At 37.6% G+C, this 27,717-nt stretch overlaps 2 protein-coding genes across 14 annotated transcripts in view; one reads left to right on the top strand and one right to left on the bottom strand.

Moving 5' to 3' along the window:
• Positions 1–7,934, top strand: part of TTC39A (tetratricopeptide repeat domain 39A) — a 62,256-nt gene extending 54,322 nt beyond the window's left edge. For all 13 annotated transcript variants that reach the window (XM_023258686.2, XM_023258684.2, XM_019836989.3 and 10 more), the window contains one exon: positions 160–7,934. In XM_023258686.2, the coding sequence (XP_023114454.1) occupies positions 160–283 (124 nt within the window). In that variant the 3' untranslated portion in view covers positions 284–7,934. The remainder of the gene's footprint in view (positions 1–159) is intronic.
• Positions 7,248–27,717, bottom strand: part of RNF11 (ring finger protein 11) — a 39,714-nt gene continuing 19,244 nt past the window's right edge. The window contains exons 2-3 of the mRNA XM_003990090.6: positions 11,018–11,187; positions 7,248–9,517 (exon numbers count right to left, since the gene is read on the bottom strand). Coding sequence (XP_003990139.1) covers positions 9,346–9,517; positions 11,018–11,187 — 342 coding nt within the window. The 3' untranslated portion in view covers positions 7,248–9,345. The remainder of the gene's footprint in view (positions 9,518–11,017; positions 11,188–27,717) is intronic.

Here is a 27,717-nt window from a genome sequence, read left to right as displayed (position 1 = left end):
TCCTTTCTGTTAATCCCTACTGGGCAAGGCCCAACTCTTTTAGACCAGGATTTAAGCTTCTAAAAATCTTCCTTGGCCTAGTAGGTTCCTATAGTTCAGATTGAAGGAAAAGTACTTCCTCGAGCAGCCTTTTATGTCTGATTCTCTGGTCTCTTCCAGGCAAAACTACAAGAATTACTCCATGGAGTCAAGGACACATTTTAGAATCCAGGCAGCTATACTCCAAGCCAAGTCTTCCCTAGAGAATGGCAACAGATCCATGGTCTCATCAGTGTCCTTATAGTTTTATGCAGCACTCCCAGGCTGGAAGACAGCTGGACAGAGCTGGAAACATTTCAAAAAGATCCCCTCCCCCTGCCCTGCCTTCGGGGTCCACCGGTGCTCCAGTGGGATGGCACAACATTTGTATTCATGCAGAAGAGAAGTCGGCATTTTCACCAGTGTGGCCAAGGGCCTTTACCAAGGACAGAGCAGGTGGAGCCCTCTGCCTGCCCTATCACACATACGGGTACTTGTTTTTCACTGTGATGTTTAAGAGAATGTATGAAGAGTTTACATGTTAGAAATACATTAATGGTATCACAGTTGGCTTAAAAAAAAAAAGTAACCAACCACCTGTAAATCTGTTTTAACCCATTCTAATCTGGAGGTAAATCTATGATGTCCAAGACCAAATTGCTTTTCAAAATTCAGCAAGGTCTCAGCTTCCAGGGCTGAAAGGACCCTTCGGAGGGTCTGTACCTCAAAAGCTTCAAAGCTTCTGAGGGGTGGGCATAGAGGTTGCATACAGACACCCTCTACCTTACGTCTTACACTTCATTTTCATTCCCTTAGTAACTCTCCAATTAAAAAAAATGAAAGCTGTCTCACTAAAAAGACATGTGAGTCCATCTGTAGGAAAAAAATATATTAATATTCACCAGTAAGAAATAGGGGTTGCCCAGGGGGGATGGAAGGGGAGCTGTGTGGCCCTTCTGTCGGGGGGAGGTTCTCAGACACAAGTCTGCATCCTCACTGTATGCCAAACTGAAACAACTGGGAATAATTTACGAAACAAAAATCTTCTGTATTTCACTCCAAGGTACATTTATTTACTGACAGCATTTTTCTTAGAATGGTTATTCTTGGCCTGTTGTATATGTTTTAGATTTTTTTAGTAAGAGAAAAAAGATATTTAATAAAACTTACACAACTTAAGAGATCATGCAACATCTATTTCAGTAAAATATGTTGCTTGAATTCTTGGGCAAGGCAGAAAGTCTCGATCAGAAGCCATGTGGCCCAGGTCTGTTTTATTTATACAACATGTCTAAAATGTTTTAGAGTAAGTTATTAACATTTAAGAATGGGGAGATTTCACTAAAAATCTGGTTTCTGGCCTCTTATTTAAAAAGAAAATCCAATCTAGCAATACTGGGCTCATCCCTATAAGAAAATAAGGCAACAATCAGTTGGAACTGAGTAGGGACTGCTTTAAACACTTATATTACCCTTCTGGCCCCTAAAATCATCTGAATTTTCAAACTCTGGGACTGTTACAGGGAGAATTCAAGTTTAGTGACCAACACCAAGTTTTACTATTCACAAGCTAATGACAGCATACTTCAACTTAACCATTTCCCTGGAGGGAAAAATCATGTACACAGTAAAAATATTCATCTGTGAAACGTGACTCCTCAAATACATGATGAATGCAATTTCTGTAAGGGAGAAACCACAGAGCTTTTCCAATCTTCCAGCATTGCTGGATTTTTAGTAAACACTTAACACTTGCCAGGGGCAGGTTAACATACAGCCAACCAGTCTTCTGTGACTAATACGAATGAAGTCCTAGGTTTTAAGCAAAGCAGATTCTCATTAGGAAAACAAAGCAGAAAAACCCTCATTCAAGATCATCTTGCAGCACTTAGTACTGTCAAAGCAGAAATGTCATGAAAACTCTCATTTTGTTAGAACTAGACACAAGAATGCTCTACACCAAGACCAAGTCCTTTGTAGGTTCTCTCCTCCACAGCCTGGATTCTGGGAGACCAGCCTATTTCTAGGTTGTTAGGGCAGGGTGAGAGGGGTGGCTACAACCAGGCTACTGAATGAGGGTGGCCTTTTGTGGTTCCCTCACATATTAGAACACTAATACTACTGTATAAAAAGAAAACAGCACTGGTCACAGAATACCAAGCACAGTTGGCAAAAATTGCAGTTAAAAACAAAACAAAAACTTTTCATTTTAGGCACTTTTATTTTTTTTTAAATTTATGCCAGGATGTTTTTCTTGTCAATGTTATTACTGATTTCCTGCTGAGCTTCATTAGTTAGCCTACATCACCTTATCTCTGTTGCCACGGCTGCAGTCTAGTAAGTGAAATCAGTGGGTTTTGTCTCCCTTATGCCCCCTGCGGCTTGAGATAGTCTATTAAAAACATGTTTGGGGAGTAGGGTGAAAACATCAGGTGTCTAATACCATATCCTTGTACAGAGGCTTTGAAGGTGAAAATTCTGTCCTGGGCATCTCATTCTGTCTTATTTGAGCCATTTCTGGTTGGTGTTTCTCTAAGTAGTGCAGCTTTCCAGCACATCTGCCCTGGAGAGGCAGACATCAGGTGGAGAATTCTGGCCGAGAAGGAGACCTCAATTCTAGTCCCTGGATTGCTACCAATTTTCAGAGTGACCTTGGGAAGTCATGGATCCTCTAATAATTAGTAATTTGCACTAGATTAAGGCTCTTTCCTGCTGTCAACAGTACTCTGGTCAAGTACATTTTGGCTTTTCATCTCCAAAATGAGGCAAGATATATACCTCCCTATCCTTTGCCAAAGCCTTGTATCCCCAAGCAACTTAACCAGGAATGACTGGCTTTCTCAAAGACCTCTGTAATAGCCCAGCTCACTTAGAGAGCAAATAATCTTTATTTTGGGAAAACCTAAATCCTGTTACACAAAGGAACTCCATTGTTAGGAAGTAGTAACTGTTTAATATGATCTAAACAGGCCCCTGGGAATGGAAAGTCTACCTCTGCCTCTCACTGGTCATAGGCCCTTGGACTGGCAAAGTGGCTTCCAGCAGTATGCTGGTCCCTATCAGCTCTCCCATGTGTTGGCAGGATTCCTTAATCCTTATCTCTCAAGTCCGAATGGGAATGTTTCCAAGACAGCTTTCGTCATTCACAGCAAAAAGTCATAACCTGACAGCAAAGCCAGGACCCTTAAAAGGCCAATGCCAACCCAAGACTTGGCTGAGGCCCAGGTGGAAGAGTCCCAGCAACTGAAGAATAGTACCCAGGAGGTTTTCAGAAAGCCTCGGCCTGCTGAGTGCTAGAATCAAAGAAAAAAACATCCAGAGAGTTCTCTGGAGTTACTCCTAAGTTTCTTAGATCATGGTGAGTAGACAAGTCTTTTCCTTTGCTTTAAATTTAAAGCGTTAATAGTGTGCCTTTTCAACAACTGTCTATATCCTTAGCACCATCATACTAATTCACTGTAAATGAGAGGTACCTGGATACCAGGCAAAAAACGGAACTTCTCTCACACACACACCTCTCAGATGCAGCTTTCCAAGGTTGGAAAATGCCTTTCTGTTTAGGTTAGCAAAGCTTTTTTGAAATCTAGGGCCTTGAGAAATTCATTTCTAAATGAGCAATCTATGAATTGCTTCTACTGTATAAAGCCAACTGTTAAGTGACAAAATACAGTAGAGCCCTTCCTTTGGGAAGACAGTTATTGAAGGTTGCTATGGACTTCTAAAAGTTGACATTCAAGTTTAATCAGACAAACCACACACAGGCAATACCTCACAATTGACTGGATTGGGTTTTGTTTTCCTCACATCATTAGCAAACTGGTCAGAACACCAGATACCATATGCTCTGGGAAGAATAACAGCTAATATCAAGTGCTTGCTATTTACCAGTTGCTAGTCTAAGCACTTTACCTGTATCTGATCCTCATAACCACCCTATGATAAGGGGCTATTACTGCCATTTTACAGATGGGACAATTGAGACACAGATTAAATAGCTTGCCCACAATCACACAGGTATTATACAATAGAAAGATCTAAAACCAGGCAGTTGAATTCTAAAGCCCATCCTTTGCTGAACTGCTGGTCAAACTGTAAAATTATCAGTTTAAAGCTGGGTCTGACTTATATGGGCCCCTGGGCCACTATTAAGGGTGGAAAAAGTACTGGATAATAGCTCAAACACCAGAATCCTTGGCTTGAACACATGGAGCATTTTGTCTATGTGACATGGTTCTGGAACTGGCAGAATGTAGCCTATTACCACACCTCTAGAATGGACAGTGCCAGAGGCCAATCTCAATGGTTTCTTTTTCCTAAGTCTTTCTGATAGCATAATCCAGGTTTCCCAATTTACACAATGCCTAAAACTTGCTTTTGGAATGCCTAGATTAAGTACTATGAGGCTGATTGAGAAATGGGGTTCATTACTTTTTCAAAATCAACCAAATCTCACGGTTCATCACTAGGACCAGACTCTTGAGACAAACCCTCATTTACCTTTTCAACTTTTTCTCAAGGCCAAGACATCTGGAGCCTACAAGCCCTGATGTTACAGAAGGGGTCCAAACCAAACAGGTCCTGTTCCTCCTTTGATCACAATCAGTTTCAGATGCTTAAAGTCTATACCTTACTCATAATGCTGTTTCGTTCATATGCAGAGAAAAACAAACTTTGTGGAGGCATCCAAAGATGACTAAATCTTCCAGTGGACAAAAACTTTTCTCAAGAAAAAAAAAAAATGTAAAGGAAAGTTAGTATCTCAAAGTTGCCTTAAAGACTTTATAAAAACAATAAATGGTTTTAGTCTATCAGCAACATTAATCAGATGGCTCCTGAACTAATGCCTATTGCTCAGAGTGATAAAGCAAAAAACAATGTGGACAATTAAGCAGATAAATCCAAATCCCTTTTGTACAATTTTGGTGAAGCACCTATCAACAATTTTATGGATCAGGAAATGGGTGTGAAGGGATTCGTGGATTATCTACTTGCTAAAAAGCAAGGAAAATAGCCAAAGGACAAACGGAAAAGCAAAGTATGGTTACTATCTGGACAATCAACTTCTGAATAATCAGTGAGTACCCAGTTGTGCTGTTATTTTTAAAACTACCACTATATAATTTATAAAAAGACTGGGTAGAATTAAGTGGGCTAATTTTTTTTTAAATTTTTTGGTGGGATGTTTTTATTAGATCCATAGGCTCTCAGAAAACAATTTACGAAGTATATTTAAATTAATATTGCCAAAATATATGTGCCTCATTCATTTACTAACATCTATATATCATTTTAATACAAGCCTTAATGTGTTATAGGATCTTTAAAAAAAATCATTTTTCTCCAGTAAAAATACTTTGTGCAGAGCTAATAAATAGTCCAATTAACTTCCCCTAAATACATAAAATTAACTTACTCTAGCTTTCAAACCACTTAGAAAAAGTACTATTTTGAGATGTTTGTTATAAAATCATTTACAGTTATTCCATTAAATCCTTATGTTTCGCTTGAATTACTACTAACAAAAGCCCTAAATCTGAATTGTGAGCATTACACCAATGCCTGACCATAGGCAAATACATTTTTTTTTTTTTAATTTTTAAATGCTTGAGAGAGCAGAGGAGAGGGAGAAAGGGAGAGAGAGAATCCCAAACAGGCTCCCCTCTGCCAGCAGAGTTCAACATGGGCTCTATCTCACCAATTGTGAGGTCATGACGTGAGCCAAAATCAAGAGCTGGATACTCAACCAACTAAACCACCCAGGCACCCCACGTGTTTTGACATATACAGAACTAAGAAAAAATCATTTCAGAGACCATTTTTAATGGCTCTCAGGAAAATCACATCTAATAGTAGGTCAATCACTATATTCAAAGCAACAATGAAAATCTCCTAATTGGACATTTTACTCTATATTTTAAACAAGCATTTATTAGGCAACTAGATTTGTGTATGTCTTCAAGGAAAAAAAATGTTTTTAAAGAGATGAATGGATAGATCCAATCTCCTAACAGGCAGGCTAGCCTATAGTTTATTGATTCATTTCTGAAGGAAGCAGGAACATCAAGTAGCCTTCATGAATAAAAGAGGTATGAAATTGATGGAATTGAGACCTCAATGGCAAAAAATTTAGAACTAAGACCAAAAGGGAAGAAATTAGAAGGAATTTAGCTAAGTCCTCAAAGGGTTAATATAAATGCTGTCAGGAAGACAGCTCTGGGTGCTAATGGCTCTTATACCCACGCTTCCCATGAGGGGGACATCCTCAACCAGGTCTGTGGCTTTTTGAAGAGTGTAAGATTAGAGTAAGGGAGCTGCACAGAGGGTACAGAAAGAGGAGGTTATAATCATCTTTCTCCCACCCAGAAAAAGGAGCAGATGATCTTTATATTCAGTGAGTAACTTTAAAAATATTTGAAGATAGTAACCAATCCAACTTCTCTCATGTCCACTAATTTCAAAATTAAAGGCTCACCAAATTAGTTGGGGTTACTACAGTGGCCACTGTGCCCTTACATGCAAGTGTAATCAATTGGCTATGGGAAACTGCTATAATGCCTTTGTAAGCAGAGGTAACCAAACTGCCTACATTTCTAAATTATGCCAAAGAAACTTACCTTCTTTACTATTTACCATTTCAGTCTCGGGAGTATACACAGGTCTGCTCTTGACTATTGTTATTCCTTTTGTAAAATGCATGCTTCCTTATGAGATTTGTGGTACGCAAAGAACTTGTCACCTCAATGCTCACTGTATTCTGTAAAATCATACTGGTTTATATCACACAGGAGACACGAACAGTAAGGGGAATCTTCTCCTGGTTTAAGAAATTTCCTATAAAGAACACTCAGAATTGAAAAAGTTTTTGTTTACCCAACTACACAAGTATTTGAAAGTAATACAACTTGTTGTGTTTACACTTAAAAGGGTAAGAATCTTACTTTTTCCTGATCAGGCTTTTCAGATATTTCAAATCCTATAGCCAACCCTGGACACATCTTGCCTAAATCTAAATGCTGTACCTATTATTTCTAGCTATAGAAAATTGGAAGCTATCAAGCTTAAGTTATGATCAGATGGTATTAAATGCCACACCATAAAAAATACTTCCCAAAAAGTATATAGACCTAGAGATTAAATTTATGAATGTGTACATTGTTTTAAATTTATACACTGTTTTAAAGAAAGATTAGATAATTTGAATAATATTCTAATGTAATCAACTCTAGCCCTTTACAACTGTATTATAACTTTATTTAACTTTAGTAAAAGCCAAAATTGATAGTTCTTAACATGATGTATGGAAATCAAAATTAAAGAATACAAAGTACCTTAAAATTTTCAGCTCAATACTAGTTCCTTCAATATTACTGCCAAACTTCTGTGAAAGAAGCCTTGTAATAAAAACTAACAGAAACATATTAGATGATATTTTTAAAGTTCACTTACCATTTTTAACAATGTAGAAAAAAAGGAAAGTCTGACTATAATACTTGATGACACAGACATGTTTAAGTAGAAAACACAGGATAAAAAAAGTAACATATCACTGAAAATATTGCACAACTTCAGGTGTTTCCTCCAAATTTGCTTTATGTAATTGGGTGGATATAAATTAATAAACAAAAACTTAAGCAAGATACATGTAACAATTTAAAAGAACCTGATAATCTAATTTCTCTCAGTTTTTCTCAATCTCATCTTTAAGTCTTTCCATCATGGGGCTCATAAGAAAATTAACCAACATATGTATACTACAGTCTAGTGTCAAATCTTTAAGAAGGTTTTATGACATACTGAATTCCTCTACAATGCAATAATGGAGAACCCTCAAGATACTTGTGTTTTGTATGTAGAAAAGTGTTAGAGTCAAATAGTCAACTCAATATAAAATAAACATTTCTGATTTGTTAGACTGAGATTGCTTCTCCTTTTGCTAATGAATGATTCTTAACTATAATATCACTGAGCTGAACAAATGTCACCTTTGAGTACATGAGGAAAAATAAACACATGCTAAATGGATAAAACATTACAAACTACATCTTTACTAGACCATCTCTACCTCTAACACTTCCGAAGCTTAGAGATTCAGAGTGCTCTTACATTAACTGCAAGAAAAAGATAAAGGAAAAATTCCTTCTTTGAGACCACAACTATGAAGTCACGTGGTTATACAAATTTTGCATTTGTGTGCAAAACATGAAATACATTTATCTTAATTCTCCCTGCTTAGACTTAGACTTGTCAGTCAGCTAGCAGGACTGTCCTTTCCAAGAAACAGAGACTGAGATGTGTTTTATATAACTTCAATAACCTCAGCACTACAATTATTAAGAGATGCAGTATCCTTTTGCTATGGTTCAAGACAATAAGGGAAAGAGGTCACAAGAAAGAATAAATCAAAACTGTTACAACTGAGCAACTTTTTTCAGTTTCACCATGGTGCCACTTTCATTTTACATAAGCGTGGTGGCATAAGTCAAGCTCAATAAATCAGAAATCTTAATATTTAAAATTTACCTTGACTTTTAATTATTACCATATTAACAACCAAAATAATTAGATAAAACACATAGGAAAGGGTAATAGTAAACCCCACTTTACTAGAGTTGGTTTCTTGACATAACTCATTTTTTATAGAAAAGGGATAGTGCATCTCAGTTTGCTTACAAGCTAGGAGATCACTTTGAATTCTGCATTTCCTAACTGCAAACAGATATAGCACTTATAACAGGTTATAAATAAACTGGTTTTCAAGCATAGAGCCAGCCCCAACGATAATAATACACTATTTAAAAAGACCTAAGGCAATGAATTCCATTTCCAATGGAAAAAAAGAACTGTGCAAACAAGCTTAAAACTACTTTTTTTTGTGCCAGTGTTATAAAATGTAGCTTTTGATAAAACCTTGACCCAAATGCCAGCAACTTCAGAAAAGAATTTTGGTGGGGGGAAAAAGAAAATTATTTCATGTAGGAAAAACAACCACTATCTTTTTCCTAATCTTCAACACACACAATTTAAACATATACAGCTGCTGTAACACTTTACACAATTCCTATGTACTGGAGCAATAACAAGATCTAAGTACAATTATATTTTTAAACACTGGGTCAAGGCTTTACATAAAAATACCATCCTACTTTTCCCCCTAAGTTTCTAAAATATCACGTATTTTTTTCCCCAACATCTGCAGCCATTCAGGAATTTTTAGGAAACTTTTGTGCATGATCTTAATTCCTAATCCCTGGCTCTTTGGGCTCAGTGACAAAAGATCAAAACCACCAAAAATGATGGTTCACTTAAAGTCAGACGAGAGACCCTGGCTCAATTAGTCTCATAGGACGAAAGCAGTGCTGCATCAACTGGCTCCATGCAAGAGGGGCACGTGAAGGATCTCATCAACCAGTCATCTATACAGTCCAGGTGATAGATGTGCATGCACGGCAGAAATCGAATTGGGTCCCCATACACAAAGTCCATCATACAGATCACACACCTGTGGGGGGTCAGGGAGAGAAATCAGAAAAATCATGTTTAGAGAAGTCATCTAGAATACTCTTTAAAATCTCATTACAAAGACAGTGTTAAACTGAACAGATGAAAATGGCTTGCCTGTCATCCTACCACCTGAGCATGCAAACTGAATTTTTTCCTAATAAGCATTATTCCATCAACAATCTCTTACTTTGATCCTCTGGAAATGTGCCGAGTTTGAGACCTAACAGAGCAAAGAGGAATGGACCACATGGGAATCAAATCCATTCCTAGAACTGCATTTATAAAGCAGCTACATATTATAGAAGACACCTGAAGAAGAATGTGATGCTTCAAGGTAGGAAGCCATCAGATCAAATTTGTGTACCTGAACTCAGCTTTTAGTGTAAGCCCAAGAGTAAGATAGTTTTCATTTTAATACCTATATGTAAAAACAACCACTAAATTCAGCCTACTTACTGGACTGTTGTTAAAGATCTCTTCATTAACCCTAGTTTCAAGTTCACTGCATTTTTCTACAGGTTTAAGAAGCAACCCAATGCTGTAATATTTCAGAAGTCAGTATTCTAGACAGTTTATTATCTTAGGTACTAGTACTAAATAGTGCTATGGCTCAAAGAGCCAAGCATCAACATAGTAAATTAAATTATGTCTTGAGCTCTGAGGACAAAAACTTCCCAGAAGTAAAATTTTATATTCAACTCATCAGGCATAATAAAATTATTCCACGAATTAAGAATAGGTGTAAGATTTTCCAAATTATCACTAAAACTCCTTAACCATCTTAGTGGCTGCATAATCTACCAATGTATTCCTATAAAACAATTTACTTAGCTATACTTCTACTCTAAATAAAACCATGGTGAATATCTTGTGTATAAAGTGCTAACAGTTGGAGTGAGGTACACATTTTAGGATAGAGCTTTAGAATTAATTGTCTCAAAGGGTATAGACCTGAGAAGGTCTTTGACATATTGCCAAACTGCTTTCCCAGCAGACAAGGCCACCAGCACACTTACACAGGTGAATCATTTTTAAGTGATACATGGACAGGGACAACATATAACATGGTCAGAATTCACACCATTTCATAGCTATTTTTTTTTTAATGAAAATTCTTAATTGCTGTATCTCTTTTTTTAATTTTTTAATGTTTACTTTTGAGACAGAGAGAGACAGGGCATGTGTGGGGAGGAGCAGAGAGAGAGAGGGAGACACAGAATCGGAAGCAGGCTCCAGGCTCTAAGCTGTCAACACAAAGCCTGACGCGGGGCTCAAACTCACTGACCGGGAGATCTCGACCTGAGCCAGAGTTGGATGCTGAACTGACTGAGCCACCCAGGCGCCCCTTTAATTGCTGTATCTTAATAGTCTCTTGCATGAACTAATTAAATATTCATCATCTAAAATGTAGGAGAAAAAAAATAAAATGTAGGAGAATATTTTTCAAAAGCAAATCTCTGGAGCTAGAACTCTGAAACATGTAAAAATTAAAACTTACTCCCGGATCTTTTTTTCTGATCCATCCCTTCCAGGGTCATAAACTCCTTTAGGCAGATGTTGTATAAGGCCTATTCTTTGAGCTATCCTAATTTGTTCCTCTTCAGTCAGCTGAGTTGCTAGGCGAGTCTGGCTAGGTGTTGGATGGTAGACCGGAACTGGAACTTGCTCCTAAATTTAAAAAAAGGAGAAAATGATTATTTTTTAAACACTGTTTTCTGGGGTGTTTTCCGTTTCTTATTTTTTTTGGCTTAGTGGGTGGGAGGGGACCTTGGAGAGAGGTATGCTGGGCTAGTGTGCAGTCGTATGAGATTATTTCACCCTGCCTTTACTTAATAGCATATCTGACCAATTATTATTTTATTTAATTTTTAATTATTTAATTTTAATTTTATTTTATAGAAAGTACAAGTGGGAGGGGGTAGAGGGAGACAGAGAATCCGAGGCAGGCTCTGAGCTGTCAGTGCAGAACCCCACGTGGGGCTCGAACTCACAAACCATAGGAGCATGACCTGAGGTGAAATCAAGAGTTGGACTCTCAACTGACTGAGCCACCCAGGTGCCCCAGGGGATGCTACTTTAGACAGGATGCTCACAACAAACCTCTCTGATTCGACATTTGAGAAGAGACCTCAATGAAATATGAGGAAGACGGTGCATCTGTGACCTAATGATTTCATTGTGGCTGGCACCATTTCTGAGCCACCTAAAATGGCTTTCCAGAGAACATCTCTACTGAATAGACAGACAACTTCCAATCCATGTATGGAGGTTTCATGGGAAATTTTACGTCAAATCACAACTACCAATTCACTTTAGAAAATGTTACCTCCATTCATCCTTTAGGATCACTCCTCATCTCTATAATTTAAGCACTTGTTTACCAGGTCACCAATATTTGCAACTGTGAGATTATGCCTCCAGGAATAACTGCTTAATCTGTGTTAAGCTTAAAAAAATTCTGTGAAATGATCTCCATAATTATCCAGAACTAGCATCAATTGAGGCTGCTTTGAACTAATGGCATTTCTGGTTGAAAATAAAATAATTGAGAGCACTCATAATGAGAAACTTTCTAAGGGCTCAAGTATAAATATCCTTTCCAAACAAATTTTAGTGGAAATAAAAAAGATATTGTAGTGGAAAAGTCTCAGATACATATAAATTAGGCTCCAATATTGAATATTTGATTCAAGGAAAAAGACTTTTCCAGTGTCTCCTAACATACCACTTTGTCCTTTTAAACCGGCCTTATTCGTATAAGGCCCCTTTTCTGAGAGTAGTTAGAATTTATCAAAGGCAGTTCAACATTAGACTTTAAATATTCTTTTCTCTGAGATTCAGAACAAATGTTTAATTAGGAATCTCAAAACCCAGGGGTGCCTGGGTGGCTAAGTTGGTTAAGCGTCCAACTTCGGCTCAGTTCATGATCTCACGTTCCGTGAGTTCGAGCACCGTGTTGGGCTTTGTGCTGACAACTCAGAACTTGGAGCCTGCTTTGGATTCTGTGTTTACTTCTCTCTCTGCCACTCCCCCTCTCACACTCTGTCTCTATGCCACTTAACAGAGTAACCGCGTTTAAGCTATTTAACCCATCTGGATTAGATTCTACAATATAGGGTTGCTATAAGGCTTAAAATGAGGAATGGTCAGCCTTGAAATGGCAGGAACTCAAATGGTAGGTATTATAACTATTAATATTGCATTCAAAGAACTATCATCTATTGTTGCAGGCAAACTAGCTGTTTCCTGTAAGCTCCATGCATTTCCACTTTACTGCCTTTGCTCTTGCTATTCCCCTTACCTTTCCCTGCAGTCCAGTGGTCCAAATTATGCCTTGCCCAGAAGGTTACTGACATGAAGCCTTCCCCAATCCTCCTCCCTACCACCTAGAGTCTGTCTCTAGCCCAGCTTAATTACATAGGTGTTGTCTACCTATAAGAGAAATAGGAAGATTATACAGATTACAGTAAAATGTCAATTAACCAGTGCAGTCATCAAGTGAAAAAAAGAGACTGTCCATTCTTCCAACTTTCCCAGTAAGTACCAAGCTGACTGCATTTCTCTAGTACAGCTCGAAAGCTTTCTTTCAGCCCTGTATATCTACAGCACTACGAGCACAGGCAATTTTTGCTTTAAAGACATTTTTTTAAATGCATATTTCTATTTTTTTTTTTTAATGTTTATTTTGAGAGCGAGGGCACACGCATGAGCGGAGGAAGGAACGGGCAAAGAGAGGGAGAGAGAGAATCCCAAGCAGGCTCTGCATTGACAGCAGGGCTCGATCCCATGAACCATGAGATCATGACCTGAGCTGAAATCAAGAGTCAGACACTTAATCAACTGAGCCACCCAGGCACCCCTAAATGCGTATTGCCTTTTAAATGAGCTTTGTACATACACAAAAAATTTTCAGTCTATAGCCCAAATTCAGAATCTGTTACATGCAACATGTATATTAAATTCACAGTTTATGCACTAGAAAAATAACTGATCAGGCTTTATAGTGAATATAAAACTTATGACCCTGTGGTTATTACTGCTCATAAATACGACTGTTGCATCTTTGGTTTAAATACTCACCTTTTCAAGGTTTTTTACCTCGTAGGCAAACTTAAAATGCATACAAGTTTCATGGTTCAATGTCAAAAAGCTCTGCCACTTACTAGCTATAAGAAAAGGCTTGACCATATTTTTTAAACCTCTCTGAGCCTTAGTGTCTCCATGTGTAAAGTACTAGGACCACTGTAACAATACAATAGGAATTCCAAGTATTATTCCTGGCACAGTAAGATACATAAAAAAGCTCACTGAATGTTAGCTATTATCACTGTAGCTCTACTATTATGACTATGGAACAACATTCCAGTATTTGAAGAAATGGATTGGATTTACAATTTTACATGTCAATTATACCTCAACAAAGCTCAGTTAGTGGGTTCAAGTCCCGCATCAGGCTCTGTGCTGACTGCTCATAGCCTGGAGCCTGCTTTGGATTCTGTGTCTCCCTCTCTTTCTTTCTGCCTCTTCCCTTGCTCATGCTCTTTCTCTCTCAAAAATAAAACATTAAAAAAAAAAAAAGGTTTTTTTTTAATGTTTTATTTTTGAGAGACAAAGGACGAGCAGGGGAGGGGCAGAGAGAGAGAGAGAGGGAGACACAGAATTCAAAGCAGGCTCCAGGCTCTGAGCTGTCAGCACAGAGCTGGGGCTCAGACCCATGAGTGGGAGTTCATGACCTGAGCTGAAATCGGACGCTCAACTGACTGAGCCATCCAGGCGCCCCCAAAATTTAATTTTTTAAAAAAGAAGAAATGGATTGGATTATGGCAGAGCTAAGTAAAAGTTTTCAAAAAGGAACCGAAGAATTCAACTGAGACCAACTCTCATTTTATAGGTCTAAACTGGCATACAGTCACATAACAGAATTAGAATTCAGGTCTCCCTTTTTTTTTTGGTCTCCTTTTTAAGTCATTAATTTCCACTGTACCATTCCTGGTTGCCAGACAGCAAGGAGATTCTGCAAGTTAAATGATTTGGCTTGTGTCTATTTACATTACTATTCACATTACTTTGAAGAACGGTACACTGAAATGACATTTTAAGAAAGCCACAAAAAAAAGGCATATCTAATAAATGGTTCTATAAAGGCTTTTCATCTATGATAAAGGTTTTATTATTTTTGTAACTTCTAAATTTTAAGAATTTCAAACAATATCAAATCCATCTTTGAAACTATGCCGGTATAGGTTCTATTACTGATAGAAAAATAAACTCCTAAGTCTGATCATACCTTCCTGTCTGTCCTTTGTTTGACACTCCTGAGGGCTGTTTCAGGTAGTTCTTCCCATAAGGCTGGGATGTCAAATTCTGCTACTAGTGGACAGTTTCTCCTTGTTCTCACTTTGGGATATCTTTTCTCTGGTGTCACTTTCTTAAACTACCTGTTCTAAAAAGGTAATATGGCATACTAATCCAATGGGTTTTATGAGCCATATAACTATCTTGTTCAGAGTACTCTTATTTATAATTAGAATATTTAAAACTGAGCTACTATGGTGGAATGGGGCTGGGATGAAATGTGACCTGGGAAGGATGAGGATCCCCATCTCCACCCCCCTACCTGGGGCATGTTTGCAGAATCACACAAATCAACAGAACAGTTTTTCATACGCTGCTATCTAAAACTATGGAATTTTTAGTCTGAAAAATTAAATCGTAAGACTGGACTCTTTTACTTAATGTGGTGACTGTTAGTATCTTTAATCGTCCCTTAAAACCTTTGAATAATCAAGGTAACAGCACCACTTTAGAAGGTGATGATGCAATCATAAGATAACATCAAAGAGCTTTGTAAATGTCAACATTTCTAAGTTATTCTAACCATTTGTTTTCTCCCCATCACCAAATGACTCTGGTTTGCAGACTGTAAGCTAACTGTTATTGCCCCTGGCTTTGGTCCTGGCTTTCTAGCCTGTCCCTGAATACAAGAAATTCTTTGACCTCTGTTGTGACCCCTGCCAGCTCAGTTTTTTACCCTTGGATTACCATTTCCATCCAGGTGAGGCTACACTCCTAACTCTCAGTCCCAATCCATCTGACTAATTTGGCACAAGATGACACATATGAAGTCACACTAGAATAACTGGTATAAGACTATGGGTAATAATGGTCTCCAAAATCCCTGCACGTACCTACTACTACGAACAAAAAAGAATTGTTTTAAATTGTTCTAAGTTGTTTTAGAACTAGTAATTTCTAAGCATGTACTTTTTAAGAGGCTAGATTTCCTTGGTCTTCTGGTTCACATGTGTACGGAGAACAAAGAAAGAACAGAAAAGGAAAACTCTATGAAGAAACTAAATTAAAACCCTATCTTTTAATTATTCATATTATGAATGTATTTTCTTTGGTATTTTTTGTTAAACAAATGGAACTCTCTAATAAGCACCATTGAGATATTTAAAATGATTCAACATTCTGATTTCAATTTACATACAACTCTTCAGAAAGCCACAGAGAAAAGGAAATGACTAAGAACTGCTGGTATTTTAAAGATGCTATGGCCTCACCCTTCTTAACATATACACCTAATTTTAATCCCATTATAGTTGTTAAAAGGGCTTGATGTGTGAGTTACTGCTTACTGACTAGGATCCGATGGTATTTTCTAGTTGGCAAAATGTGTTTTTTTAATGCTTATTTTTGACAGAGAGAGACAGACAGACAGACAGAGAATGAGTGGGGGAGGGGCAGAGAGAGGGAGACCCAGAATCTGAAGCAGGCTCCAGGCTCCCAGCTGTCAGCACAGAGCCCGACGCGGGGCTCGAGCTCCCAGGTCATATGTTCAACCGACTGAGCCACCCAGGAGCCCCCAAAACAGCAATTTAAAAAGATCTGTATGGGGCGCCTGGGTGGCTCAGTCGGTTGAGCGTCCAACTTCGGCTCAGGTCACGATCTCGCGGTCTGCGGGTTCGAGCCCCGCGTCGGGCTCTGGGCTGATGGCTCAGAGCCTGGAGCCTGCTTCCGATTCTGTGTTTCCCCCTCTCCCTGCCCCTCCCCCGTTCATGCTGTGTCTCTCTCCATCTCAAAAAAAATAAACGTTAATAAATAAATAAATAAATAAATAAATAAATAAATAAATAAATAAATAAATAAATAAAAAAGATCTGTATTCTGGGGCAGTTCCCACCATTCCCTAATTGATGGCTCACTGTATCTAAACTCCGTGCGTAAACAGTATGATTTACACTGAACACCTGCTTCCCTCCTGGGAGTCTGGAATCTTGGTATGTAGTAGGCAGTGGGTGCCTACTCAGAATTTCAGGTTCTCCTGGTAGACAACCCTTCACACATACTAGCAAAATTCAATGCTGGGGAAATTAAGTGTATTATGTGACTCTATTACGAGAGGATTCTTTTGGAAGCTTCTGCCTGTTTCCTATGGACTTACACACCTCTTTTCCTTTGATGACTTTGACTTGTATTCTTTTGCCATAATAAATCAGAGCTATGATTACAACTATATTCTAAGTCCTCCTCTATATTCTGTCCTCCAACTATATTCTGTGAGTCCTCCTCCTATGCAACTGACGAATAATCTAGATAAATGTTTTTAGAGTGATGGGGAGTTCCCCACATTGACTCTTGTTTTCAAAGTTTATTTGACCATGTTCATTAGAAATTCTCCTTTGTGGGGAAAAGAAAAAAAGAAATTCTCCTTTAGGAAAAAAGGTGCATTTTGACAATGGTGGTTACACAGTACCTGCATTTTATTCCTTTTCTCAAATTTAAAAAGACCCCCGAGGGAACTATTATTTTGAGCATTATTTATCATAAAGATAAACATTTTTGAGATAGAGATGTTGTTGTTTACGGCCATACCACCCTGAATCCGATCTTGTCTGATATCGGAAGCGAAGCAGGGCCGGGCCTGGTTAGTACTTGGATGGGAGATGGAGATGTTGTTTTGGGCTGAACTGTGTCTCCTATAAAATTCTTATGATGAAGTCCTAATCCCCAGCATCTTAGAACGTGACTGTATTTGGAATCACAAACGTGACTGGTTTTGTCCTGGCCTCTTCTTCTGTCCTATAGTCTTCACCTAATAACTAAGTCCATGTTGACAATGGGAATTACCACCTTGATACAAATGATTCATAAATTTATATTCTAGTCTAAATCTCCCTTTTAAATTCCAGTCCCTACTTGACAGTTCAACTCAATGTGCTCAAAGTACCTCAAATTCAACATGTCCAAAACGAACTCCCTCCAAAATCTGGTCCTCTTTTTAGGTTGCCCTATGTCAGCAAATGACACCGTTCTAGTTCTGTAAGACAGAGGCATCCTTCGTACCTCCCTCTCCATTACTCTTCCATATACAGTACATCACCAAGTTCTAGTGAGTTGTCTACTGAAATACTGATAGAATCTGTTTATGTCTTTTCATATCTATTGCCAATACCCTAAGCTCCCATTTTGCCCCTGGTATACAGTATTAGCTAGCAAAACTTGAATTTGTTCTCTATTCAGAAGTTACAGAGATCCAATTTAACCCTATGCCCTCCTCACACATACCTAAAACCCCTTCACATTTAATAGCTTTTAGGATGGAGGCCAAAGTCCTTAAAAGATTTCCAAAGCCCTACATATTCTGGTTACCTAGCTGGCCCTCCATCCTCATCTAACAACTCACTGCTTTCTAGCCCCACTGGTTTTCCTTCAGCTCCTCTGAAATGCCATGATCTCATCTCTACAGAGTCATAGTACCTGCTGTACTCTACATGAAATATTCTCCTCCAGAGCACCTGGGTGACTCAGTTGGTTAAGCATCTGACTCTTGATTTCAGCTGAGGCCATGATCCCGTGGTTCACAATTCAAGCCCCGTGTCAGGATCTGCACTGACAGAGCAGAGCCAGCCTAGGATTCTCTCCCTCTGCCCTTCCCCTGCATGTTCTCCCTCAAAATAAACAAACAAAAAAACCAAAAAATACTCTCCTCCATCACCACTCTGTGTAAATAATGCCTCTTCTTCCTTCAGAGCTCAATCCAACTACTTTCTCAGAAACCTAACTAACCATTCTCCTCTATTAGAGGCTTTTATACACCAAGTAACATTTCTTCACAGCATTTGTCAAAGTTGTAATTTTACATTTTGTTATAATTTGAGTATTTGTCTTCCCCACCAGACTATAAGATCCGCAACAGGAATTGTTTTTGCTCCTCACTGAACCAGCAGATGAAAGGTCTATTAAAAAAATCTTACAGGGGCGCCTGGGTGGCGCAGTCGGTTAAGTGTCCGACTTCAGCCAGGTCACGATCTCGCGGTCCGTGAGTTTGAGCCCCGCGTCGGGCTCTGGGCTGATGGCTCAGAGCCTGGAGCCTGTTTCCGATTCTGTGTCTCCCTCTCTCTCTGCCCCTCCCCCATTCATGCTCTGTCTCTCTCTGTCCCAAAAATAAACGTTGAAAAAAAAAAATTAAAAAAAAAAAATCTTACATACTAATAGCTAAAGTCACCCATTAATTTACTCTAGTGTTTTGTTTTTTTTTTTCCATTTTAGTGCTTCTTTACATTTCCTGGAACCCCTAGCCAATTGTGCTTCTTTTATTTTGATAGAGAGAATCCCAAGCAGGCTCTATGCTATCTGTGCGGAGCCTGACAGGGTTCGATATCAGGAACTGTGAGATCATGACCTGAACTGAAATCAAGACTTGGGCACTTACCCGACCAAGCCACCCAGGTGCTCCCCACCACCAAAGCCAAGTGTTCAATACTTAATAAAGTTGGTGTATATGCCATAATATTGGGATTAGAGTTGTTTTTGTTTTGCTAAGTATATTCTGTAAGAATGACTGATAATAGTACCTACCTTCACCACTTCCTGAAATGTGAACCCTCAATGATTTTGAATGCCTTCCGAAATATGTTCACAAAATCATTTCCAATGTATAAAGTCACTTACTACAGAAATAAATACTATGAATCAGTTTATTAAAATCTCAATCACTAAACTGCTAACTAACATAAATGCTGGTGCCTTCATGAGGTATTTTGTGCTTAGGCTAAAAATTAAAAATGTACGTGATTATCTGTGTATTATTTTTATTTCCTCATCAATAGAATATAAGCTTAATAAGGGCAGGGAATGTGTCTATTCTGTTTACCAATATATACTATTTACTCAGCACAGCATCTGACACATAGTAGGGATTCAACAGACTTTATTGGAAAACTGAGTATTTTGTATCAAAGCACTGATGTTCCTGTAATCCATGTCATATATTCATACCAGGATTTTGTAAACATGCTACGAAAAAATGTCTAATGATTTGGATTAAGCAACAATAAAACCAGAAAGAAAACTCAATACGAATTATAACCAACATTCCTTCTCCAAGTAACAATACCCAGTTTGTTGCCCCTTTCAAATTTCTACCTACCTATCTCATGGGAACTTGAATACGTTCAAAACCAAACTAATGATCTCTTTCTACTTCCACAATCCTTCTCATACTCAGTATTTATATGCCTACTATAGGTTATTGATAGAGAAGCACAGTGGAAAGAGATTAGACATCTCATTTAATCTCGGCTCTGGCATTTATCAGGTATGCAACTCTAGGCAAGTTATTCAATACCTCCAAGCCTAAGATTCCTCCTCAGAAAAAATGAATAGAACACCTATCTTAAAAGAGTTTTTCAAGGAATAACTAAGAAAATATAAATAAAGTACCTACTAACATAGGGACTTGAATTTGGGCCTTCCTATAACAACATCACTACCCTTCCTAATCCCTCTGACTTTCCCCCCTTCCCTTTATCTCTATCATCTACATAAACGTCTATAACTACCATTCTCTCAATGTTGTTAGGAGACACACGTGTACTTTCCCTGTGAGCTTAATGTTTGATAAAGGGGGAATTCACAATAAGAAGCAAATATATTTCAAATAAATTTAAACACTATTTTTCTCCTTAATACTTTAATTCTCTACACCTTCATGCAAAACAAAAACAAAATGAGAGCCAAAAAAAAGCATTTGCCATAAAGAAAAAGAATTTAAAATTAAAGTGTGTTAGGAAAAGAAATGCAGCATCACAGAAGGGGGTAGAATAGAAAAAGAACAAAGGATTACAAAATATGCTGAGACAGAGCAAAGAGAAAACACAGAGCCGGTCACATAAAAAAGCAAGGTCTGACCTTCTGATGAGAAAAATCTCTGAAGCATTCCAGTTGTTTGTTAATATATAATGAAGCATCTATTAAATTTTGAAGGCAGAAAAATATAAAGGGCACTAATCTTAGGGAGTGTACAAGCCAAGAAAGAGACATATCAAAGTGTAAACATGTCTATTTGAAATGCAGTGCATTAAAAGTTGGACTCAATTTAGGGAATTGAGTTTTCAGAAACTAAAACAATGCAGTGGGTAAGTGCCTAAATAATGTGCTGAGGCTGGAAATAGTACAAGTCTGGTTTGTGGTAAAGGAAAAATAAAGTCACTGCTAAAGAATGCAGCTTGTCACCAAAAGCTGTATCCTTTGCTCCAGTAGGAAGTAAGAGTCAGCTCTTCTGATTTTCTCCTTATAGCCTCACAAGCTGCTGCTGGCACCACCCCCTCCCCAGCTGCAGTCTCCTACTGGGAATGTTTTCTCTGAATTTTGCCAGGCTGAAATTTAAGGCCATAAAATGGAGGATTTGGAATTGATGGTCTCAATGCATATTCTAACTCTGATGTTCAATTAATCTTGACCAAACCAAACGAGCAACCAGCCAAACAAACAAAAACCCCAAAGATTAGCATTAATGTAATTCCTGAACCATAGAAGGGTAACAATTTTATAGAGAGGGGGAAAGAGCCAGCATCCCATCTATGATACTGACAAATGATGAAGTTATATTTATTGAGAAAGTATACAAACTAATGATCTGCAAGGAAGAACACTGCTTCCATGGAGGTGGTTTGGCATTTGTTTGCTTATTTTTAAACAAAAAGATTGACTTCTTTCATTCACTGTATAATATTCACTGAGCACTTACTGTACAGGGTTAATTACAATATCCTAATTAGGGTACTGGTAGGCATTATCACTACCGGTACCCTGCATTAGCAAGTCATTAGACAAGCTTATTCATCTAAAGCTCAAGACAACTGAAATCAAGGTCACATTTTGAGCCCAGGCACCAATTAAAATACTTCTTGAACACCCAACCACGTTTCAGATGCTGCTTTAGGTAAAGGAGATACAGCTATGACCAAGTAAGGTCTCTGCTCTTCTGAAACCTAAATCCCCTATAGTAGAGGGATCCAGAAATAGTAAACAAGTGAATAATACAGCTACCTCACCCACAGCTCCTACTATCTCTAAATTGCCCATGACCTGGCAGCTTCTGGGACAGGCATACATTCCAAAGGCCTATAGGCTAGCCAACAGTTTTGATGACTTGCAGCACCTCCTGAATGGACAGAGCATGAACCAATCGGATTCTTTTTTTCTCTTAGAATTGGAAAACTGAATCAACTGACCTGAAAAGGTCATCGAGTAGCAAATTAAGAGGCATGTATAAATTGGGGTTATGAGGAAACAGACAGTATTCAAGACAGATTAGAGATGCTGAGTGAAGTAGACATTAGGAGAGCCCACAAATAAAAAAATCCTTAAACCCCTGGGTAAGAGAAATGGGAGAGTGGCTGCCTTGGTTCCTTGACAGCTTTCTGCTTCCAATCCATGTGTATCATTAAAATGATCCTCTAAGTTAATTTTGTCTAAAATAAGAGTCTCTTAAGCACTTACCACCATTTTCTTTCCTAAATTAGACTCTCATCAAGCACGCTGGTTTCCAGAGGGGAAGTAGCACCCAATTATTGACAGAGAATTATTTACCAGTAGGACAGATTTCCAGGGTAGTTGTGGGCTAAGAGATATTCCTCTGACTTAGTGCATGAGTTATTGTTGGAACCATGTCTTTGCTGCAACCAAAAAATACTGGAATCCTTGAAAGCTAAGAGTAATAACCCCAAGAATTCTTTGCAAAACCAACTAGAGGCAGAATATGCACAGCCTTTAAAGAGTTAAAAGATGGGAGCTTTAAAAAAAAGGTATTAATTCCAAAAAGAATGTGTCTGTAACAGCCAAAAGTTGGCCTTGGAGTTCAGGAAGTCTGGTATTACATTTACTGCAATAAGTTCCCTAACAGATACCCGCACCCTTCTTTTTTTAAAGTTATTTTTTGAAGGACCAGGGCTAATATCACCAATAAAAATTAATTTCCTCCAAAGATTGCTAAACTTCGGTTGTAAGAATTTTGCAAAATAGTTTAAAAGGTGTATTTCTTGGATTCTAACAGTTTGAGGCTATATGGAAGACCAGTCCATTAAATGTACACACATCAATTAAAATATACATTTGACTTCAGAAAGCACTGAAAAGGTTTTTTTTAATGTATTTAAAGTTTATTTAACAAATCTCTACACTGAACATGAGGTTCAAACTCACAACCCTGAGATCAAGAGCCATACACTCTGTTTGAGCCACCAAGGCACCCCCAAAAAGCATCGAAAAGTTTTAAAAAGTACCTCCCCACACTGAGGAAATACAGTACCACTAAAGTAAAAAGCCTATACTTAATATAACAATTAGTGAGCTCTAATTCATAAGATAAAATTAATCCATTTTAAAACATACAATTCATTGGTCTTATTATGTTTAAAGAGTTATGTGACCATCATCATAATTTCAGATTCAGATTTTCATCATCCCCCAAAGAAACCTCATACCTTTTAGCAGTCATTTAAACTTTTCCCCCAAATTCCCCAGCCCTAGGCAACCACTAATCTGCTTTGTATCTCTAGAGATTTGCCTGTTCTGGGCATTTCATATAAATGAAATCATACTAACGTGGTCTTTGGAGGCCTAAAATTTAGCATGTTTTAAAAATTTACCCACGTTGCACCATGTATCAGAACCTCATTCCTTTTTAATTGCTGACTAATATTTCATTGCATATACACATCACCAGTTATATAATGTATTTAGCAACTCATGGGCATCTGTGTTGTTTCCACTGTTTGGCTACTATGAATACACTGCTATGAGCATTTGTGAACAAGTTTCTGTGTGGATGTGTTTCCATGTGTCTTGGGTATACACCTAGGAGAACTGCTAGACCACATAACTATGTTCCATCTTTTAAGGAACTGCTACACTCCTTCCCAAAGTACTTGTACTTACACTAGAATTAAAGTAAAAAACTTAAAAACAACAAAGTACTTGTACCATTTTCAAATTCCCACCAGCAGTGCATGAGAGTTACAATCTTACCCCACATCATTACCAAATCCTCGTTTTTTTTATAGCCATCTTAGTGGTTTTGATTCTTATTTCCCTGAGAGCACATGATTATTAAGCATCTTTTCACATGCTGACTGGCCATCTACATTACCTTCTTTGTAGAAATGTCTATGCATAACCTTTACCTTTTTTGAAACTGGGTTGTCTTTACTGAGATGTACAAGTTGTTTACATATCATGGTCATCAGTCTCTTATCAGATAAAGGATTTGCAAATACTTTCTAGCATTCCATGGGTTGTCTTTCACTTTCCTGATGGTGTCCTTTGACATGCAAGTTTTAAATTCTGATGTTCCCTTATGTATTTTTTGGGTCACTGGTGCTTTTTGATATCATATCTAAGAAGGCTTTGCTTAAACCAAGGTCATGAGGACTTGTCCCTATATTTTCTACAACTTGTGTAGACTTAGCTCTATATTTAAGTATATGAACAACTGAGTTATTATTTGTATACTGTGTGATAAAGGGGTCCAACTACATTCCGTGTGGTAATGCAGGTGACCCAGCACCATTTGTTGAAGACTGTTTTGAAAATGCTCACATTTTTACATGAGATTTTTCCTAGAAGCCTAGTGAAATACTCTGGGGTACAGGTGAGAGGAGTGTACAAATCGTACAGGACTTTTTATATGAAAGAACCAGGGTGATTCAAGGATGCCTAAAATTAGTCTGACCAAACAGACTTTCTACATCCTCTAGTCAGGTCAGTTGCTGCAGCTTCTACATAGGTGGTTCCTACCTTCTTAAATTATTTTTTAATGTTTTTATTTTTGAGAGAGAGTACTAGTGAGGGATAGGTAGAGAGAGAGGGAGACACAAAATCCAAAGCAGGCTCCAGGCTCCAAGCTGTCAGCACAGAGCCCGACGTGGGGCTCGAACCCACAAACTATGAGATCATGACCTGAGCCAAAGTCGGACGCTCAACCGACTGAACCACTCAGGCGCCCCCGCCTCTGTGCACCCCCACCCGTGGTTCCTACTTTCTAATGCCATTATTCGATAGCATATATCCCTAATATACAAGTATCCCTAATGCCTGCTTTCTAATTGTTCATATGTTGTTTCATGTAACACACCCTAACATAAGAAAGAAGAAAACTTACAGTTTTCTTACAATGATCCTTTTTAGACACAGATACAGAGAATGTCCTGTATCTCAATGTTGAGACTATATGGAATACATAGTGAGATGCTGGTATTTGTCCATTAGACTACTGAGATTGTCCCAAATGTCAGCTCCTACAAGTCTGAAAATGAAAAATTAGGCTTAATCTTTAGATTCTTCCTCAAGCTCAATTCCATGGATCAGATCATGAGGAAAGTTAACTAGTAAGAGAAATGGGAGATTAGCAGAACATAGAATACAGGGTGCTTAAGTCCTCTTAGTAATGCACCTCAAAAACAAAAAAAAAAAACAAAAAAAAAAACAAAAAAACAAAGATTCCTAACCTGACCTCAATAGTACAAATATAAATAAACAGAGGTTAGGATTACTAGATTAATCTTAGAAACCAAATGTGAAGTTGTTCTCAGCAAGGTTATCCAGCTATGTAAACAGAGATGACCAGCTATTTACAAATTATTTTCCAACTGAAGCTGACAGCACACTCTTTTTTTTTTTTTTTTTTTTTTTTTTTTTTACAATTTTGACATGAGAAACACACCCCACCATCTCCTCTACATTTACCACCATCAGGAATCAAGAAATTCACCCTGGAATATCAATAACGTAAATATGCAGGTGAATAATACAGACAACAGAATTAATGGATTTTAAAAATTAGAGTTCTGAAGACTGTGGCAACATGAAAAATGCTTATAAACTGACATTAAAAGTAAAAGGATGCAGGGGTGCCTGGGTTTCTCAGTCAGTTGAGTGTCCGACTTCAGCCCAGGTCACGATGCCGCGCTTCGTGGGTTCGAGCCTTGTGTCGGGCTCTGTGCTGACAGCTCGGAGCCTGGAGCCTGCTTTGGATTCTGTGTCTCCCTCTCTCTCTGCCCCTCTCCCACTTTGTCTCTCTGTCTCCCAAAAAATAAACATTTTTTAAAAAATTTAAAAAAAAAAGTAAAAGGATGCAAAAATATTTAAGTGCTATTATGCATACATTTCAAAATAATTATATTTGAAAAAAATCATAAAGACATGCCCATTGAAATGTTAACTATGGTTGCATTACAGTATTGAAAATATGAGTTAATTTTTATTTCTATGTAATTCTATTTAATTTGCAATTATAAGAAGAAAAAAACTTGGTATCACTAATAGCTAAGTAAAAAAGTAAAAAAGTAAAAAAAGTTGGTATCACTAAGTAAATAGCTAATTTTAAAAGTTAGAAATTCTCATTTGTAAGCTGAAAAGACAATGAAGGCAACATAGAGACAACTCACAAGGTACATTTAATTCTGCTAAGAATATGGTATACACAGATGAGTCTAATTCTTTTTTTTGAGCCTAAATCTACTTTTTAAAAATTGAGATGAATTCACAGAACATAAAATTAACCAACTTAAAGAGAACATTCAGTGGTTTTTGGTACATTCACAATGTTGTGCAACCACTACCTCTATCTACTTCAAAAATACTTTAATCCCTCACAAATAAAAACTTTGTACCCATTAGGTAGTTACCACCCATTCCCCTTTCTCCCCAGCCTCTGGCCACCATCTGTTTCTATGGACTTGCCAATTCCAGATATTTCATATAAATGGAATCACAGAATGTGACTTTTTGTGTCTGGCTTCTTTCACTTAGCATAATGTATTCAAGGTTCATCATCAGTTGTAGACTGTATTAACTTCATTTTTAAGATATAAATAGTAAATCAATCATATAGATTTACTTACATATATATGATATATATTATATATATCAAATATATATATTATATATCACACATATTATATATGATAATATATATTATATATGATATATATCATTATATATTATATATGCTATATATATGTATCATATATAATATATATGAATGATATATATATCACATATATATCATATATATATATGTAAATTCCAATGTCTTTTGAGAGTTCCCTGAACGCACGGTATGACTATTAGCTAAATAGCATTTGGTTTCAACAATGCAATTTTGAATGCAAAAGGTATACTACAAATCAGTGGAAATTAACTTTGTTTTTTACATTTAAAGTATAAAACTACAAAAGAAAAACGATTAACAAACTTCAAGATATCTTTTTAAAGTACATAAGCCACTCTTGGTTTAGAATTATATAATGAAATGCAATTACAGAACATGCTGTGTACCATAAGTCAAGAAAATCTGGCTCAGTCTGGTGTTCTAAAAGAGCTGTGTGACCTTGTCACATCTATTCAAATTTCCAAAAGTAGAGGATAAATATTCTTAAATATTTGGCCTTTATATTAAACTGCAGGCACTGAGGAATCAAGCAAGAGTATAACATAAAGGCTATTATTTTGGCAGTGGTAGACAATATATATTGAAGAAGGCAATGAAAGAACGTAGAACAGAAATTTGATATAACATAACAGAGGTTATTAAATTCCTTGAAATTGCATGCAAAATTCTGTGCATCTTTCTACAAAGAGGATTTGTGGTTTATAATTTCTCAAGAGTTATTAAACAAATAAAGGGTTAAGAAACACTTACATGGTGGGGGGGGCACCTGGATGGCTCAGCAGGTTGGGCGTCCAACTTTGGCTCAGGTCATGATCTCACGGTTCGTGGGTTCAAGCCCCATGTCAGGCTCTGTGCTGAAAGCTCAGAGCCTGGAGCCTGTTTTGGATTCTGTGTCTCCCTCTCTCTCTGCCCCTCCCCTGTTTGCTCTCTGTCTCTAGCACAACTATGACTTTGAACTG

Source organism: Felis catus, chromosome C1, assembly GCF_018350175.1.
Source record: "Felis catus isolate Fca126 chromosome C1, F.catus_Fca126_mat1.0, whole genome shotgun sequence".
Classification (NCBI taxonomy): Eukaryota; Metazoa; Chordata; class Mammalia; order Carnivora; family Felidae; genus Felis; species Felis catus.
This window is presented reverse-complemented; position numbering and strand designations above follow the sequence as displayed.